The sequence below is a fragment of the Copadichromis virginalis genome, linkage group LG4 (assembly GCF_057382275.1).
Source record: "Copadichromis virginalis isolate Kocher_CV1m ecotype Utaka linkage group LG4, C_Virginalis_male_GT1.1, whole genome shotgun sequence".
NCBI classification, from domain to species: Eukaryota; Metazoa; Chordata; class Actinopteri; order Cichliformes; family Cichlidae; genus Copadichromis; species Copadichromis virginalis.
The window spans coordinates 35,770,903-35,791,019 of NC_140621.1; the positions used below are offsets into that span (position 1 = coordinate 35,770,903).

The following is a 20,117-nucleotide window of genomic DNA, read 5'->3' on the forward strand; positions in this document are numbered from 1 at the left end:
TAAGAGACCTGACATGTAGGGCACAATAACTCGCCGGCTTCTTGTTCAAATGAACAGGACTTATACAACTTTAAACTATCTGACACACAGGCTACCACAGCATTGAAGAATGGTTTCAAAAATTATCAACCCTACAAACAGCATGTAAACCCAGTTAGATATTTCAAAATAAAAGTCGTTAACAAAGGTGTAAAAGAGGCATCGAGGGCTAATTTTCAAGCAGATAAGCTGCTTACCAAAGCAAAGCCCCAAGCCTAGTGTCTGCGTGGGCATTTAGTTTTCTTTTCTTTAAAGTGAATTCAAAGGCACCGGAAGCTCTGCTCGGACTGCAGCCCGACCATCAGGCTGAACAACAGCTTTAAGCGGTCACGTGCTGAGCATTTCCTGTGCAATACCTGCAGTCAGAGTGCGAGTCTGAAATACCTGTTAGGATCTGTTCCGCTGCCATTATCAGAATTATTATCTATTCTTTTTATTTATGACTGAATATTTTCTTTTCTGTTGCTCTTTCATTCTAATGGTCGCACATCAAGTTCGGCGGTGCTTACGATGAGAATAAAGATCAACTTGTGTTCTAACTAAATAAATCTTTAAATGTTTTTTGTTTCCCACATTTAAAACAACAGACAAGAAGCCTGCCAACCAGCAGACGTTTCAAAGGTTATAAATGGTGTGCGTACACTTGATTGGGCACACCTAGTTATCTGCTTGTTAAATAATGAACCAATAAGCCAATCACATGGCAGCAGCTGCTCACACGCAGGTATGGTGAAGACGAGCCGCTGAAGTTCAACCTGAGCATCAGGGTGATGTGACGGTGGCGGGGTTGTTGGTCCCTCTGAGGGCGGAGTCTCATGGATGTACTAACGAGGTGTACCTAATAATGTGGCAGTTCAGATTTTAACATACACATCTCCTACCTGCAGAGCACATTTTAAAAATCTGATTATTAAATTCTCCTGAAACACTTCAGAAAACGAGCTTCAGGTTCAAGCCCAGAGAAACGATGCATTTTATTTTCTAAAACATATTTTTAATAATCCTGTTGGGCTGCATAAACAATTCAAGATTTAAAGGGTTTATTGTCATGTGTATGTAACGCGCGGCGACACTAAAGCGGTCGCGCCAGAATGTCACGCTAAAAAGAAAGATTCTTTAAAATACAAGGGGGAGCAAGCGAGTCAGATACCACGGGCACAGCGAGGAAGCAGGTCTGATCAGGAACAGTTTATTACTAGGCCAGGGAGCACAAATAAAAACACCCTTAAAATGTACGTAATAAAATGTTTGCTCTCTACTAAAAACAATTCTAAAACCCGTAAAACTACCATTTTCTACATTCACTAAACCCCCCCTGCTATAATTAGGCCACATGTTCATTATGGGTCCATCAGCAGGCCAGGAATTCCTTCTTTAGAGCAGAGTCCACGCCAGCCTCGTCTTCGGCAGACAAGAAAGAGCCTCCCATCTTCTTGTCCTTCCGCTGGCCCATCACTTCCCAGCCCGGCTTGCGTTCTGCACCCGAATCCATCATGCGACCACCGCCACAGCTCCCCTTGCGTCGGTGTCCTGTAACATAACAAATAGGGGCCAGAACCTCTGCCCTGCTGCCAATCACACGCGTCGTCTCTTACTGTTGCCGTTCCATGAGGTCAGGACTTGGTCGCCGCATCACACTGGCCATCTCGCATTAACCTTCCAGTCTGGGGCCTCTCTCTTCAGTGCCCAGCTAGCCTGTTTTTAAAAGGTCTTTACACAGCTGATAGGCCACCTCTGGACACACCCCTGCCTCAGCAGGTGGTCCCTATCAGCTAATTTGTCCCATGTGCAGCCAGTCCACAGTGGACAAAAACCATGTCACATAAAACACTAAAAACCATGCAAACAAAACGACACCCACAAACAAACACCAAAATCAGAACAAAAACAATATACAAGATAAATACAAATTTCCACTGTGTGACATGTACAGAAGAAATTTCTCTGTGCGATGAAATTCTTCCTTTGCTGTCCACACACACAAGTTTGGTAGGGTTGAAGGAACAAACTGAGGATAAAAATAAGACAAGTTATTAGGATAAAATAAGGATAAAAATAGTAAAAGACATGTAAATGAAGACAAGTGAGGTATGCCGTTGTCAATGTAAAGGCATGTACAAAGGAGCTTAGAGTGCAAATTGCAGTTGAGGTAGGTTCAAGAGTCTGATGGCTGTGGGGAAGGAGGAGTAGCTTTCACACTCCTAAACCAGAGGCGGAGCCAGACATTTGAAACACCCGGGGCTTAGCCCTAAAGGGTAGTATGCATGTGGGATTTTTAAATTATTTTTTTTTGGGGGGGGGGGTTGAAATGACTGAAGGATTAATTGGCTCTGTTTTGAGTTTTGTTCAAAAAAGAATGACTTCATGTAGGGAAAAATATATATCACATGTGCAGGACACCTTAAACTAGTTTTTTAATTAAGCAGCAAGAAAGAACAAAGTCGGGGCTGTATCAAGACACGAGGACTAAACCCCAATTCAACCAGACCCAGAACTGATCCGGAAATAAAACAGGACTACAACAGTTCAAAATCAGGACTACTGAGGACTTAACCAAGACAGAACCAGAATCAGAACTAGATGATACTAGCACTAAAAATCATCATAGACCTGCACTACACTTATTTTTTAATTCTACCAAAGTCCAATATTTAGATTGAGAAAAGTTTATATAATTATTTATCCTTGTTGTGCAAACAAGCTGCAGAACTTAATAAATATAGAGTTTGAAAAATAACAAACCTAAAAATAAACACTGGGTACGAGATACATGAGGACCTGTGATACGGTGATACTTCTGGTAAACAACCATTTGACTAACATGTGTGTCTCACCTGCTCTTGTTCATCTCTCTCCCTCTTTGTGCTGACAATCATCAAATATACAGTTATACAGATATTTACAAACTCTTCAGATAAAAACACTTTTTTAATTGTAACATCAAATCAGACTAAATGTTTATTTTTTAGATTAATATAAAAACATATTTGTTAACTTTAAGAGTAAAGAGAGAAACTATCTGTATCTCTTAATTGTAAATGGCACCAAATTGTATTAAAACTGAGCCACACTTATGGAGCTCCACAGTTCTGTTCCTGGTGTTTTGTTGACATCTCCTGATGTTCCCATGTCACAGAAACAGGCTCTGTGTTTTGCCTTATATGCATCCACAGTTGTGCCACCAGTTTACTCACATGGACTCTACTAACCAATCAGAAGCTTCTTCAGCTCAGAATGGAATCGTCTGGAGTTTCTTATTAATTAACAATAAACTTAGTGTATATGTACTCCTAAATTTGATGAAAGTGATAATAAATAGAAGCTCTGTCTCTCTTTATTGTGACATTTAACTAATTCGAAAGATATTTCAATATTTATCTAAAATAAAAGTTTACTCTAAATTGATGTTGTACAGTAAAAATGTTTTCTCCATAAAGAGTAAATATCTGGTTACAAATGTGAATATCCTGCTGTGTACTGAAATTCTTCTTGTTTTGCATAGAAATATACTGAACAACATACAAAGCATAATATATAAAATAACATTTACCTGAGTTTTTTCTTTGAAAGAACCCTCGAATGTCCATTCTTATATTTCAGTACATAACTGAAACCGATTTAGTCGGGGAGGGTAAGAACTGAGAATATGAAATAAACACACGTAAGCTAAGACTCTCTAAAAAAAACAGCATTTGTTCGGCTTTTCATTTCGCCATTTGTTGATTCACTTGAAGAGCGAGTAACGTAATATTGGTCAAGTGATCAGTTTGATATCAATCTTTCGTGATTCACCGTCACATTTACATTATTTGTACGGTACGAATGATTTGCTTTGTTACCTGCTCAAACTTAAGCTCTCCTTAGTATGGCTGGCTCCGTTTTCCCAACAGCGCACTCACAGGCAGCAGCTGCCCCGCCCCCTCGCTCAGTCGCTTAGTGTCTGAGCTCGGATCATACCAATATCATACCTCTTCTTCCTCATGTCCACTATCATCTCCTTTGTTTTATCAGTGTTGAGGGTGAGGTTGTCCTCACACCATGACAGACCGGCCACCTCTCTCCTATAAGCCGCCTCGTCCCCACCAGTGATGCGACCGATCACTGCAGTGTCATCTGCAAACTTCAGTATGATGCACAGGGTGTAGAGGGTGGGGCTGAGGACGCAACCCTGTGGAAGTGTTTGTGGTAATGCTGGCTGAAGTCCTGTTGCGATCCTGACACGGTTCTGTAGCCGGTCACAGAGCGTGGAGCGCAGCGTGAAAAGTAAATGAATGTGAAGGTTTTCAGTCATGCAGGTCATCGTAGTCTAAGGAGCTCCTTAGAAAAGTAAATGAACTTTATTTCAGTGATTTTTCAGCTGAAATCAGTTTTTACAGGAACAGAAAAAATGAGACGATGTTTCAATCATAGAAAACTTTTATTGAGCAACAATGAACTCAATCACACATCTGAGCTTCTCGTCATCGACACAGAACGCACACCTTCACTTAAAGGCACCGTGTGACGGCGTCACAGAGCAGCAGCGTGCCTTTGAGAACAGGTAAAACAGCGCCCCCTACAGTCAGTCACAGCACTGTCAGGCACTTTAACGCGACAGGTCGGCAGGAAGCGAACGCACAGGTGCAGCCGGCGATCTGACTCTGGTTTATTGTGTTTGATGACAGGAGATTAAACAGATCTGGGCTTTAATGAGACGTTTCTCTGATTGTTTAGAAAAAACATTTGATGAGGAATTAAAACATCTTTAGTTTCATTTCTGTTTGGTGATGTTTATATTTCGTGTCCAGTGTAGTGACAGGTCGCCCGACAAAGACTCAGAATAAAAGTTCCCTCCAGCCTGCAGTCACCTGCTGTGCTGGGGTGGCAGACATCTTTGCTTCTCCTGAACGTTTAAAAACCTCAGCAGCTCCAGACTTGCAGACAAATATCAGACTGCATGATTACAGATTACTCATTAAACCGAACAGTGACCGGGTCGAGATTTCTAAAGGTTTTTTTAATGGATTTTTGGTACTTGGAGCGTCACTGCTGTCATGGTGAAGAAGACAAACCTCTAAAAAAATATATACATAAATAAAAACTCTCTCACTTTGCTCTGAGGCGACAAACTCAGGACAGGCTGGAGGACACGTTGCATCACTGGGGCGAAACGTCCCTTTAAACAGCCGCACGCGAGCCCGTTTTCACTGTTACGATACGATTTTAGTTGCTGTGGTCAGAAAGTTTATGAATAATTCAAATGAAGCCTCAGCTGATACTCAACAACAAACTAACAGGCTCCTCCCACACGCCACCGCCGTCCACGACCTCTCGGCTGTTCGTCTCTTGATTTTGGCACAAAGTAGAAACATCAGCTGAGAGCTGCAGAGGTCCTGCTCTAATGTCATTAGTCTGTTTGGTTCGAACAGGAAGTGTCAGACAGCAGGCAGGAAGTCTCCGTCTGGCACGTTAAGGCGCTAAGTTGACACCTCCATGACTTCAGCGTCAGGTGGAGAGGAGAGGACCGGGCCTCGGGTCACATCTGGTTCTTAAGACAGTTTGCAAACAAACGAACAGAAACGAAGCGCCGACCTGAGACGTGGACGCCGCCACCCTCGTCTCTCCAGATAACAGGAAACAGCTGAGACAGAACGCTGACCCAGTTTCAGCTCGTGCACGTAGGCAGAAACGAGAGGGTGTGAGGAACATCCCAGCCTGTGGACGTTTATCTAAAACATTCATTAACGGTGTGATCTGAGCCCACGCTAACGGACGAGGTTCAACACTGTCAGAACAAAATACGTTTATCTAAGACGTGTTTAAAAGCGCCGCTCACGTCCTTCAATCAGGAAACTGTTTAAAAGGCATCACATCAGAAACTCATCGACCGCATCAGCGCACGAAAGCCAACACCAAAGGACCACCAGCTAACCGTGATGCGCTCTTATTTTGAAAGCCGAGTCCTTACCAACTAGCTAGGCCTGTCACTTCCTGTCTTGCTGTTGTGGTCGTTTTCGACTTCTTTCAGCTGCTTCTCCAGAGACGATCTCGCCCCACAGCTGCACTCCACCTCCTCCATCATGGACCGCAGGTGCCTGTTCTTCCCTCAGGCTCCTCTGAGGGGAAGTTGGGTGGGGGGTGGGTCACCTGCGCACACCTGCGCACACCTGCAGCAGGTGGAGAGTGGGAGTCTGTCCATGAGATAAGAGCTCACTGGAGAGGCAGCTGATTACTACATGTTTCATAAAAGGACATCGAGATCGGTTTGTGTCACGCTGCGTTCGGATCAATCGGGATTTTTAGAAACTTTCTCTGCTACAAACTCAAACTGCAAATGTTCTGTTATAAAAATATTCCACTGGAACCTTTGTGAAAACGTCAGGGGGACAATTACAGTCCCTTTAAGACAGCGGCTCCGGAGGCGTTCCCATGTACACCGCCCAAAGCACCAAAGAGCTCAGATTCACGTAGACGACCAGCGAGTCAACGGCGAGAAACCGGAGACGCTATCAGAGTTTGAAAAGCAGAAAACTGACATTGAAGTTGGAGAAATGGTGGAAAAGCTGAAGTGCCGGTGAAATCCTGCTCAAAGTGTGACGCCCGCCGGCAGTTCGTTTACAGTTAAACACGCCCCTCAAAAGCCGTCCAGCTCCATAAACGCCTCTTCACAGCCTCATCCTTACAGAAGCTACAGAGAAAAGCACAGTGGTGGCAGGTCTCCTCCTCCTCAGGGTTTCACACCTTCAGCGAGACGAGAAGCAGCTGGAGCCGTAGAGTCACCGCCGCCGGGCGGAGGTCATCGTGACGAGCTCCTCTCCTTGCTGACGCAGTCATCCTGGCTGCTCGTGTCTCCGTTGGCCGCCGTGCCACAGGTGCGTCTCTTCTTCCTTCGGTGAGACATGGCGTCGCCCTCAGAGCCCGACCCCGCCTGTGGGAGGAGACAGAGTGCACATGCTCAGACGGGTTCCACAGTGGCGACAAACTACAAGTACGAGTTTTTAACGTTTTCCAGAGGAAGTTTGTGTGTTTCCTGTTAGTCTGACGTTCACCTTTTATAAAAATGGAGTATTTGTCAGGGACAACTTTAAGGCGTGCGTGCACTCCCACAGACGCACCTCGTCACTGCATCAGTAAGAACCCTGCTGCCAGCTCAGGTGTGATGTGACAGCTGGGATCAATATAAGCCAGGGCTGTACCTGAGCGATCACACTTTATATCCTGCAGCCAGGTGCCGGATCTCATTTCGGCATTCACCTACGTCTGCTGCTGCGAATATTTAAAAACACTCTGCAGGACGACCGCCCTCAGTGATTTGGATTTTCCTCCTTGGTCTAAAACTTAAACGCTTCACATAAACGTGGAAGATGAGGAGTGATATCGTTTCACAGGTGTTTCAGAACAACATCTGGAGCAAAAGTACTGTTGGACGCTTTGTCTCTTACAGCTCCACATACAGTAATCATTACCTTCTTCTAAACAGCTTCCAAGACCACCACTCCCCCTGCTGGTGGTGGTGAGTATTACATACAATAAACAGGAGAACACGTGTTAGCATAAATGTAGCTTCATAATTGTTTTTATAATTTATGAGATTATAAACTAAGGAGCACTCGTCTGCCCAGCTGGTGATGCAGCTGTGAGAAACGATGAGGCCACACGCAGCCCAGCCTGGAGTCTCTACAGGTTTGTCTATAATTCTGTGCAAAAGCCTCAGACTCTTCTCCTGCTCTCTGAAGGTCTTTGGCCGCTTTTTCACTCATTTTCAGTCCAGTCGTTGTACCTGAGCATTTTCAGACGATTGTTTGTTTGTAAAGCCTCCGAACTCGAGAATGAACCAGAGCCGAGTCTACACATAACAGACAGAACCAGTTTCATAGACAAAAAGGCAGAAACATCCGAAGAAGAGCTTGGAATAATCTGGAGAACTATTCCCGAAGATCCTTACAGAGATGAGAGTTCAGACCGAGCTGACGGTCAAATATTCAAAGCTCATCAGAACTATACACTCTGTATTGTGTTTACTGCATTTACATGTTTCAGTAACTTGGTGCACATTTTCCTAACAAAATATGTAAAGAACTGAGGTCCAAGACTTCTGCACAGCACTGCACAGACATCTCTGTACACCTTCATATACACCTCCACTGCCTCCATCACAGGAAGTGTGTGTGTATGTGTGTCAGCACATACGTCAGAGTCTGAGTCTGACGAGCTGGAGGACGAGGACGATGACGAGTCACTGGAGCTGTCCGATGCGATGCCCGTGGACTCCTGCAGGTCCACTTTGTCTGCCAGCACCGCCAGGTCGGGCCGCTCCTGCTTCAGGATCCTGAAACAACAAAAGCAGCCACCGTTAGCGCAGCCTGCGAGAAGTCCTCACTCTACCAGCTACAGTTCACATTCTAGTCCACCCTAAAACTCAGACTGGGACCACAAAGAGATAATTCACATCTAAAGATGTCGTCCTCCTCCTGACCCGTCCTTACCGGTACCACTTCCTGGAGAGTTTGGGACGTCCTCGAACCGTTTTGTGCCACACGATGGGGAAGTTAACTGAGCTGGCAAAGTTCTGAGTGACGGCGATTGTCGTGTCCAGGTTGAGGACCACGTGCCACCATCCGCCTACAGAAAGACGAAAAAATGGTTCAACACCAAAAAGCAAAAAGATCTGAACAACCCGAACGTGGCTCTGCTCGATATCAGCTGCCCCACTGGGACATCGACCTGTTTCCACAGAAGTCCGACTGTCTTACAAACCAGAATCGACGACATTACCGACATAGCCGTTAAATGCACTGGGTGTCGGTTCGGCTCATCAGGTAGAGCAGGCGAGGCAAACACACTACACTCGAGCTGAGCTTCCACCTTTCTGCTCATCTCCGTCTCATTAAATTCAGTGTGTTTGGCACTTTGGTGAGGTGACACAACGGTCAGTGGGGACCTTTCAGGGCGATGTGGGCGCTAACAGACAGCACCTCCCTCCTGTCTCTGTGCTGTCTGTTAGGTAGGACTAAAACCTGGAGCGGTGCCCAAGGAGCAGCTGAGGGTTTAATCCGTGCTCATCACCATCAGCTCTGTCGGCATTACGTGAATGTAGGTCAGTGCGTTCTGAAAGGTCGGCGCCGCTGTCGGGTCACGGCTGGGTCAGCGAGCATTCCCACTCATCCACTGTAAACACTGAACACCAGCCTAGAGTCACTGACCGTCAGTGACATCACTGTCATCAGCACATGCGAGTTCCTGGATGGAACTGAAAGGCTGACAGTGCTCAAAACACGAAGCTTAGCTGCCCGACCAGTGCCTGTGCAAAATACAACAGCTGTGGATGAACGACATTTTATTCACCTTGATCTGCTGTGTCTGTTTGAGCGACTGTTCCATGTACAAGTTTTTCTTTCCCACGGTCACCAAAGTGAGGGTTTCTCTGAATTACTGTCGTCCTTCACCTGTGCCTGTAAAGCACCTGACTGTTCTTATGATTTGGTGCTACAGTACAAAAACACTGAATTAAAACAAAGACCCCCACATACTCATATACAGGTCATTTAACTGTAATAAGAATAAACATGACTCACATGCATACAGATTAAAAGATGGATTGAATAATGAAGCCAGTATGGAAGCGAATTCTTTTTAATGGAGGAAGCAAAACCCTGACGAGACGTCAGAAGTGCTAAACAAAAACCAATCAGATGCTCTGAACGTGTTCGAGTCAGTTTTACTTGTAAAGCATCAAATCACAAGAACAGTCACCTCAAGGTGCTTTATATCGTACAGCGGGATGCAAAAGTTTGGGCAGCCTTGTTCATAGTCATTATTTTCCTGTATAAATCGTTGGTACAATAAAAACATGTCAGTTAAATATATCATAGACACACACAGTGATATTTGAGAAGTGAAATGAAGCTTATTGGATTTACAGAAAGTGTGCAAGAATTGTTTAAACAAAATCAGGCAGGTGCATAAGTTTGGGCACTGTTGTCATTTTATTGATTCCAAACCTTTAGGACTGATTATTGGAACTCAAATTGGCTCGGTAAGCTCAGTGACCCCTGACCTACATGCACAGGTGAATCCAATAATGAGAAACAGTATTTAAGGGGGTCAATTGTAAGTTTCCCTCTTTTAATTTCCTCTGAAGACTAGCAACATGGGGGTCTCAGAACAACTGTCAAATGACCTGAAGACAAAGATTGTTCAGCATCGTGGTGGGAAGGACACAGAAAGCTGCCTCAGAGATTCAAGCCGTCTGTCTCTACAGTTAGGAACATATCGAGACAATGGAAGACCACAGGCTTAGCTCAAGTTAAGGCTCGAAGTGACAGACCAAGAAACATCTCAGATAGACAGAAGTGACGGTGAGAAGAGTCAGAGTCGACCCACAGACCTGCACCAAAGACCTGCAACATCATGTTGAAGCAGATGGAGTCGCTGTGCATCGTTCTAACATTCGGTGCACTTTACACAAGGAGATGCTGCATGTGAGAGTGATGCAGAGGAAGCCTTTGCTCCGCCCACAGCACAAACAGAGCTGCTTGAGGTTTGCTGAAGCACATTTGGACAAACCAGCTTCATTCTGGAATAAGCTGCTGTGGACTGATGAAACTACAACTGAGTTATTTGGGCATAACAAGCGGCGTTATGCACGGAGGAAACAGAACACAGCAGTCCAAGAACAACACCTGCTGCCTCCAGTAAAATATGGTGGTGGCTCCATCATGCTGTGGGGCTGTGTGGCCAGTGCAGGGACACATGGATTTCACTCAGTATCAGCAGATTCTGGAGACCAATGTCCAGGAATCAGTGACAAAGCTGAAGCTGCGCCAGGGCTGGACCTTTCAACAAGACAACGACCCGAAACACTGCTCAAAATCCACTGAAGCTTTCATGCAGAGGAACAAGTACAACGTTCTGGAACGTTCATCTCAGCCCAGACCTGAATATTATTGAAGATCTGTGGTGTGAGTCAAAGAGAGCTGTTCATGCTCGGAAGCCATCAAACCTGAATGAACGAGAGATGTTGTGTAAAGAGGAATCGTCCAAAATACCTTCAACCACAATCCAGACTCTCAGTGGAACCGACAGGAAGCATTTAGAGGCTGGAATTTCTGCAAAAGGCAGATCTGCTAAATATTGATTTCATTTATTTTTTTTGTGGAGCCCAAATTTATGCAGCTGCCTGATTTTGTTTAAACAATTCTTGCACACTTTCTGTAAATCCAATAAACTTCATTTCACTTCTCAAATATCACTGTGTGTGTCTCCTCTATGATATATTTAACTGACATGTTTTATTGTAACAACCAACGATTTATACAGGAAAATAATGACTATGAACAAGGCTGCCCAAACTTCTGCATCCCACTGTATCTATAATAATTCAGAGTAAACCCAACAGTCATGTGACCCCCTATGAGCAGCACTTTGGCGACAGTGGGAAGGAAAAACTCCCTTTAACAGGAAGAAACCTCCGGCAGAACCAGGCTCAGGGAGGGGCGGCTAACAGGTTGGGAGTTAGAGGGTTTAAACAGCATAACAGCAGCATGTAAACACACCGACACCACTTTGTAGGATTGACTGATCTTTCTGTATATTTTCTGCGTTTTGTTTTTGTTGATAATCTGAATTAGCCCTGCGACAGACTGGCGACCTGTCCAGGATGTACCCGCCTTTCACCCCATGTTAGATGTGATAGGCTCCAGCCCCCCTCCGTGACCCTGACAAGGACAAGCCAAAGAGAATGGACGGACGGATAAACTGAATTAAAAATGAATCAAGAGCATCCCTACGGACAGAAGCCATCACAGCACATCCTCACTGACCGGGCACGAACACCGTCTCCCCGGGTCTCTGCAGGATCTCCAGCGGTCTGAACTCTGCGGGCCAGGTGGGCTGCTGCGTGCGGGGATAAACCACGCTGAACCAGGTGACCGCCTCATCCTGCTGGTTGCCGCCGTCCTCTCTCGTCACTTTGATCAGCTCCCGTGGCGTGTTGGTGGGGAACAGACACCATCGCTTGTGTCCCTGAACCAGAGCGTTCCAGGCGCTGGTGCCCAGCGGGTCAATGTGGATGCCGGTGCCGGACCGGGCCGGGCCCATCACAAACCATCTGTGGGGGAAATTAAGCGAATGAAATCAGACGTCACAAGCTCAGAGAAACTAAAGATTGGCAGTAGCTCATGACTGCTACAGCACACCTTAAACTCCAGGCCTCTGGGGCCGGTGTCCTGCAGGTTTTAAAGCCTGGTTCAACACACCGGAATCAAATGATTAGTTCATTACCAGGTCATTGAATCAGCTGTGTTGGATCAAGGACACATCTAAAACCGGCCCTTGAGGCCTGGAGTTCGCTCACCCCTGCCTTAAACTTTCCCCCGCTTCCTGTTCCAATTTCCAATCTCAACTCAAGCTTTATTTAATAAGACCTGAAACCATAAACCCATCAGGAAAGTCATTGCAGAGGTCAGACACATTTTCTCAGACTATAACCACAGGAGTCGTTCCTGCTGGACCTGAGACAGAATGCAGGTTTGAGCCCCTCGGACCTGGACTCGTGCTGGATGCAAGAAGCTACCTCCTCTGTCTTTTTCTAATCACTTTGCCTCAGTGGAAAACGTCATGAGGTCAGGGAAAGGGCTGAAGTTATCCCGGCTTCAGAAAGTGACTGTGGATGATGCCGTCCTCCTCAGGATGTACTACAAAGCCCTCCTCTTTCATCTTTCACACATCAGTTCTTCCTGCTTTGCTTCATTCAAACTGAAAAATATTTCATTAAAAAATCCTAACCTTTGTAAAAGCAAACAAACTGAACTGAAGGTGTCCTGCTGAGCCGAGAAGCCTTCACATGAAATATAAGTGAAAGAGGAAATAGGCTGGAGAGGCCCAGTTTGCGCTCTGCTGTAGAAGGTAATAAAAGAACAGCTGTGGTTTCGGCTGCAGGTGCTTCACGGCCAATTATAGAAGTTAAAGACGCTGATTATTTTAGAGTTTAATCTGCCTCCAGCAATCAAGAGGGTTAATGTGGGTACTGGGACGACATATTGGTGAAATCTGAGGGCTCAAAAGCCAAATGAAACCGAACAAATCAAAAATATCAAATAATCCATCAAGAGGTCAAATTACAGCCAATAGAGATCTGACCAATCAGCTGATCAAATGAAGAGCGAGTGCTCCTGATTGGATAGAGACGGAGCAGATATGGTAAATGGTAAATGGCCTGTATTTGTATAGCGCTTTTCTAGTCCCTAAGGACCCCAAAGCGCTTTACACAACCTGTCATCCACACATTCACACACAGATAAGACCACTCACCTGTAGGGCGGCCTGCGCTTCTCTCCTGCAAACTGGAAGAGGTCGTCCCTGAAGAAGACGGGAACATCGTAGTCCTCCAGCAGCTTCTGCCGCTTGGCGTGTTCACCGTAGCTGCTGTCAAAGATGTAGAGCGGGCTGTCGTCACGGGTGGACTCCAGGTACTCCACGTAGTACTTCATCTTCATCTTCACTGAGTAACCGTCATTATCCTCACCACACTTGAACTTCTGGTTGCGGTATTTGCGTTTTAAGCGCTCCAGCGTCCATTTTTCCCGTGCGGGCCAGGTCTCCTGACAGTTAAGGAGGACGACGGGCTTGTAGGGGCGCTCGAAGCGCTCGATGAACTCCTCTGTGGTCAGATGGAGGGTGTCCACGCGCTCCACACTGTCCTGAAACACAGCACAGAGTGCGTTACATATTACCATTATATGTCTTTTATAACAGCTGTAATGCCACTCCCGAACGTCACACAGCTGCAGCTCAGTTTGGTGTTTTCCTGCTTTTCATGAGATCAAACTGTGAAACCTTCCCATGTTTAAATCCTGCACATCGTTAAAATTTTAACATTTAATGGAGGGAAAACACTTCCTGTGGATGAACAAATAAAGAGTATTTGTGCCCAATATACTTCATTCTATTTTGTATCATGAATATTTTACTATTTATCTTTGATGTATTAATCTTTTTACATTATATTACGGTGTCGTTATTATAACACGGTTATTTTAGGTCATTGTCAGTGTATTGTCTTTTACTGTGTTTTGTGTTTCATCGTTTTCGGTTGCAGTGGCCACTAAATGTCTGAATTACAGTTTGTAAAAGTGCTTTATGAATAAAGTTTGGTCGAAACTTTGATCGATTTTTCTTCGCAAGTACTTTTATAAAATGTTAACAAAGTTTATTAAGAGAATATAACCGTCTGCTTCTGTGATACACCTGCTGTACTTCCAGAACCTTAAGTATGTGTTATTGATACTACCCCCGGCTATCAGTACTTTTACTTCGCCTGTTCCTCCACATTCGTGTTGGCTCTCGGGTGTTATATGTGTGATGAAGACAGACGGACATTAACAGGAGCTCATATCAAACATCTCACGTGCCGGCGGCGCGAGCAGCGGCGACGTCTCCCACATTGTGTACGTGACAAGCTGCACTCCCCTGTTAGCCACTGTTAGCTTAGCATCAACAGTTACCTTCACAGTACGGTGCGACAGGTCGAAGGTCTCATGGTAGCCGTGTTTTATCCAGTCTAGCGAGTCCTTCAGTTCGGGTCTGGCGCTGCGTTTCGCCTCTTTGATCCTCTTCTTGCTCTTGTGGTTCATTCCTCCGCCCGGCGTGTTTATCTTTGCTCAGCTAGCTGTCAAGCTAACCCGGTGATACCGCACAAACACATCCAACAGCCTGCGCTCTCACCCGGCTAACTGCGCTGTTCTCACACCTTCTCCGGGTTTCTCTGATAAAACGACACAGCCACCCGCCGGGTGTGTGATAAACACGTCCTCCGATGTGAGATGGTGGATGAGACAGAACTCTTAAAACCTGCCGGGCGGATAAAGTTTGATAAACAGCTAACAGGAGCAGCTAGCTGTTAGCTGTGTGACACAATGCTTTCGCAACTGATTACGCAATTAGCCACCGCCCCTCTGGTAGTTCATTGGCTACATAAGCTACCGGAAGGTAAGTGTCAATTGGTTGGGTAGTCGAGTGAACCTTCCCGCCCGTGATTTTCATTGGCTGTTTTAACGCCCTCCTTTCTGTTTTGGTCTGCGCGGAACTAGTTTCCAATGTGGCGTTAGCTGTGGCATGAGGTTTTCAGGGATAATAAAAATATGGGTTTTATACCTAAAAACAAAGAACTGGACTGATGGCAGGTAGATGTAACAAGGTCAGGTAAAAGCGTGTATGCTTACAGGATGGCCGACAGTGGAACCGAAACGCCGAGCATAGCTTATAAAGTGTTCACGTTTGAAGACGAGAGGAAAAACGCACGGGAGTCCCTCTGTGTCTCCATACCCGAGGTCTGTTCAAACCTGTAAATGTAACATTATACCGAGTGTATAGCAACAGAAAATACACTCAGAGTGAGAAACTAATGCTTCATTATAAATTAAATTCGTTGTTGTGCTGTTTAGAAATCGACGTGTTAGCTCCTTAAAAGTTGTCAAATTTAAGTTTTGTACAAATCGAGACTATTTTAAAATCCTCGATTTAATACAGCATACAGGCAATACACAAGCATATTTGTGTTTAAGTAAAATTTATAACCATTTAACCGGCGTGCTGTTGAATCACGCTTCATTGAAATTAACCATAGGTACATAAATAATACATAAGTTTTAATACGATACCTTCGAGTCCTCTGTTTTATTCGGCCTAATATATTTATTTTTGTAAACTGGACCATCATTGCTGATTTTCCTGGTTTCCTCCATCAGTTATATCACAGTAAGTGGAAGGCAGGAGGTAAATAAATGAATCCATAAAGTCAGGTTTCTGTGCGCACACGTTGGATTGACTCATTTGTGATTTGAAAAGCCAGAAACTCTAAAAGCCTTGAGTTTCTTAGATGTGGAATCAATTAGGACTACAGCTTTCTGTCACTTTAACAACTGATTAGTTCATTTTCTCAACTTATTATCATTACTGGCCAACCGGATATCAGAGGATAACAGTTAACAGATGACTAAAGCCCATGAGATGTCTGCATGTGTTAATTTTGTTCCACAAAACCAAAATTCTTTTGGTGCCTCAGGTCCTCGACCCGCAGTTCGGCATGTATGTGTGGCCGTGTGCGGTGGTGCTGGCTCAGTATCTGTGGATACACAGAGAGGAGCTGAGAGGGAAGAAGATGCTGGAGGTGAGCAGGAGCACACATTCAGACTCACACATGTGGAGATAGGTTACACTGATCCAAAGCATCGCAGAGCTGTCAACGATCCGTCTGAGGAGTCATTTGATGTGCAAACATAGATCAGTGGAACCGAATGAGGGTTCGAGGTTATTTTGATAAGACAAACCTTAAATTAATATTTCAGTGAAGACAGTTTAGTTTAAGGGGTTTAATTAATATGAGTAAAATCACTTTAGGTGCCAAATATAAACCTGAGACTATTAGTAGTGTGTAAGCCACAGTGAGGTCACGTCTGGGTGGAAAAACCGACCTCGTCAGCATCAGAGAAACACGTGGTTTAAAGCGAACCAGCTGCAAAGCTGCCTAAAGGAGTCGCGTTAACGCTGTTTCAGCTCAGCGCAGGCGTGAGTCTGCCCGGCGTGGTTGCGGCGCGGTGCGGTGCCGTGGTGATCCTGTCAGATGCCGCTGACAGACCGGCGTGTTTGGAGAACTGCAGGCGCAGCTGCGAAGCCAACGACCTCAGCGACGTGCCGGTGGTGGGTGTCAGCTGGGGTGAGATCTCCCCGGACCTCGTCCTGCTCCCCGAGCTGGACGTCATCCTGGGCTCAGACGTCTTCTACGATCCCGAAGGTTCGCAGCACATTTTCCTGTCAGAAAGCAAAACAAAGTATTCAGACGCCGTCACGCTTTCAAACCTGATTGATAGAAATTTTCTAAAAATGTGTTTTTGATTTTGACAATGTTATAGTTGACTTGCATGTAGGTCAAAGGTCAGCTGCATAGTTTGGTCTCCAAAAGTTGATTCTGTTCATCTGGACGTAGCGTAGACATCATAGTTTGGTATTTCTTCATTATTTTTATGTAGTTTTAAATTGTTCGGTTGATATTTCAGTGAAGCTGGGCGTGTTTGTAAGTCAGGTGTGAAACAGCTCAGTCACCTCCTGGACTGAGTCGACCGTCTGTGTTATCAGGGAAGAACAAAGTGCAGTTATTAATATTACTCCACTGTTTATAAAGTGCTCTGCTCCTGTATCAGCTTCTCTAAAATCACACTCGTATCTGACTGGACTGTTTTTCTTTGAGGACGTTTAGAAATGTAAATATATTTCCTGTTGATGCACCAGGATGTAAAACGATTGTACAAACATTGTTTATGGAGGATGACGAGTTGTTGCCTGTTACAGATTTTGAAGACGTCCTTGTGACCGTTTTTTTCCTGCTGAGAAAAAACCCCAAAGCCGAGTTCTGGACGACGTACCAAGTACGAAGGTACGACTGCTCCTCTGTTTCAGTCTGTGGACGAAAACCTTCACCACTCTGATCACTACACGAGCCTCAGACCCAGTCTGTGCGATTTCAGTGATCAGAAAGTGGCATGAGATTAAAAATTGTTCTTTAAAAAATGATTATAATAATTTTAATTTAAAACTACCATTTGAATCATTTTAATGTATTTAGATATTTATTTTAAATAATTTGTTCTTCCACAGCCCACCAGGGGGCAGCAGCTCAGGAATCACTGATGTAAACAATCACATTTTTCATTTTCATCTTTTTCAATACAAAAAGAAGAAAACTGAAGCTGCTAAACTTTAATGTGGAAAAGTTTTTCCTTCTGTAGTGTAACAGTCACGTAAGGAGCTCTGAGAGACGAAGCACACGCTAACACCCAAAATGTGATCTCATTCATGATAATGTGCGCTCCAGGAACATCCTTCATTACACCAACAAAAATGACCATATTTACTCTTTTTTATTCTTTTTACTCCATTTTGTAAATACAATTATATTTCATTAAAATGTGCAAAATAACATAAAGTCACCGGACTAATCGTACATAATCATGAAAATAAACACTCGGTTGCAGTTATTTAGTGTTTTGTGTTGAAAAAGTCCTATTTTGGTTAAGAAGGAGCCAAAGGAGGTGTCACAAAGTCAGACACGTAGCCTGAGGGTTCGATACCGGATCTCTTCTTCAACTGATGACAAAGAGCTGCAGCGGAGCAAACAGAGTTCACAGCTTCTTCTTCGTGTGTTTCAGCGCCGACTGGTCGATCGAGGTGCTGCTGCACAGGTGGAACCTGAGCTGCATCGAGGTTCAGCTCGACCAGTTTGATGCCGACACACCTGAGCTGGCCGGGTCTAATCTGCCCGGCAACCACAGCATCCAGATGATGAAAATCACCCTGAAGACAGAGGATGCTGGACAGAAGGCCGTCCACAGAGCTTCACCATAACCTCAACCACACCAGCAGCACCCAGGCTAACCAGTGACTCATGGTGTCTGGTCAGACCTGCTGTCAGGGCTGCTTTTCCAGTCCTGACAGGCTGAAGCTGGAGGCTGTGCTTCCTGCTGTGAGCAGCAGAGGGCAGCGTTTCACCGAACTTGACACCTGAGGTCACAATGATTAAACTTCCTCGTAAGCGAGCCATTCCTGCGTGTGGTTTCTTTGTCTTATTCATGAGTTTAACTCTAAATTCACTCATTTTAGTGCAGCAGCTGGTTTTGCAGTTTACACACACGTGTGTGAATGATTCTGGTGGATTGCTTAATCTCACCCTCACTAATACAGATGTGGATTCCAGGCCTCACAGTCGTGTTTGCTGTGAGCTAAAGTTCACACACAACAGCACATTTTAATGTCTCGCACTGTGCCTGACTGTGTACGGCTATATCCAAACCACATGTGATCCGCACATGGATATATATGTTGTATGATAATAAAATGATGTTGTTTTGGATTTTGTGTCCAAACCAGAATGAAAACATGTCAGTTAATCTGAAAACTGCTGAGACGATGTTCACTCACCTGACTGCACGCTAACCCAGAGCCGTGTCAGCAGCTCACAGTCACACTTTAGCTATTACACCAAACTGGAGCTAAATGAGGAAGACTGCAGCCCTTCACAACCAAACAAGTTAATCTGCAGCAATGCTGTGCTGGTCTGTTGAACAGAGAGCTTGCTGTTCATCTACGTTCACCTTTGGTCACAGACACAGTAGTGACTGAAAGGCCGTCTGAGACGGGATGAGGGGGTTTGGGAGGGACTGAGAGTAGCACCACTGCTCCTCCATATCAGCAGAAAGGTGTGTGACCTGAGCAGAGAGAACACAACAACCTGGAGTCACTGAATTAACCAGACCCTGATTTCTTCATCGGCCTGTTTTATACCACATCAGTGCCCATAGCAACCACTTAGCAACCACATTTCCTGTCTCCACATCTCTGATCTCGGTCCATCTATGAGACGGACATGTTCCTCTGCTAACACAGGGAGACGTCTGCAGACACGTCCCACTGTCTGTCTGCATGTTCACATGTGTTTGCTGCTCAAAGGCACAAGGTCAGGACTTCCTGCACAACAAGTTCAGGCACAAAATCCAAAGCAGAGCTGGTACTTAATACAACACACAATAACAATAACAGTCAGACATCATTTAGACTGTTTACCAAACTCCTCAGCACGAGCCTGTGGGTTCACATCAGGACAGATGTGACTGTGTTATATGTGCTCATGCTCTGGACTACAGAACATGCTCTAACATATACTGATACAAGAGTACAAATACTGGATTACATGTGTATAATTATTATATAATATGAATTCCCCATAGAACTCCTCATGGTCTACAGTTTCTAGTTAGTGCTGTCAAAATTAATGCGATAATGCAAATTAATCCGCCATCACGGTCAATGCGATTAACATTTTTAACACTATTAACCCATCTGGTGTGCAGAATGACTGAAAATCCCTGAAACGTTTCTGTCAACACTTTTCATCGTTTGAACTACAGCTGGTTAAAATTGGAAATAAAGCGCTGTAGTGTATCGTCCACCTGGCCTGAACAGCATGTTTTTAAAGTTCAGCGACTTTTTATCCTCGACTTTGAAGCTGTCCAGACTGGTTATAGTCGAGGATTTTAATATACACACTG

General features: G+C 44.8%; 2 protein-coding genes across 4 annotated transcripts; one reads left to right on the top strand and one right to left on the bottom strand.

Annotated features, from left to right (window-relative positions):
• Positions 1-4,437: 4,437 nt before the first annotated feature.
• Positions 4,438-14,653, bottom strand: jmjd6 (jumonji domain containing 6, arginine demethylase and lysine hydroxylase). Its single transcript, XM_085455197.1, has 6 exons — positions 14,523-14,653; positions 13,330-13,718; positions 11,841-12,127; positions 8,505-8,640; positions 8,209-8,347; positions 4,438-6,946 (listed from the first exon to the last, which is right to left on the bottom strand). The coding sequence occupies exons 1-6, from the start codon at positions 14,649-14,651 to the stop codon at positions 6,815-6,817; spliced, it is 1,212 nt and encodes a 403-aa protein (XP_085311323.1). The 5' UTR covers positions 14,652-14,653; the 3' UTR covers positions 4,438-6,814.
• Positions 14,342-18,608, top strand: mettl23 (methyltransferase 23, arginine). Of its 3 annotated transcripts, none has more exons than XM_085455199.1 (5): positions 14,342-14,465; positions 16,082-16,186; positions 16,573-16,810; positions 17,365-17,449; positions 18,222-18,608. In XM_085455199.1, exons 1-5 carry the CDS (start codon positions 14,373-14,375, stop codon positions 18,415-18,417), a joined length of 717 nt encoding a protein of 238 aa, XP_085311325.1. In that variant the 5' UTR covers positions 14,342-14,372; the 3' UTR covers positions 18,418-18,608. The 3 variants fall into 3 exon arrangements, with proteins under 3 accessions (XP_085311325.1, XP_085311327.1, XP_085311324.1); XM_085455201.1 differs by lacking the exon at positions 14,342-14,465 and adding an exon at positions 14,943-15,006; XM_085455198.1 differs by lacking the exon at positions 14,342-14,465 and adding an exon at positions 15,055-15,347.
• The last annotated feature ends 1,509 nt before the right edge of the window (positions 18,609-20,117 follow it).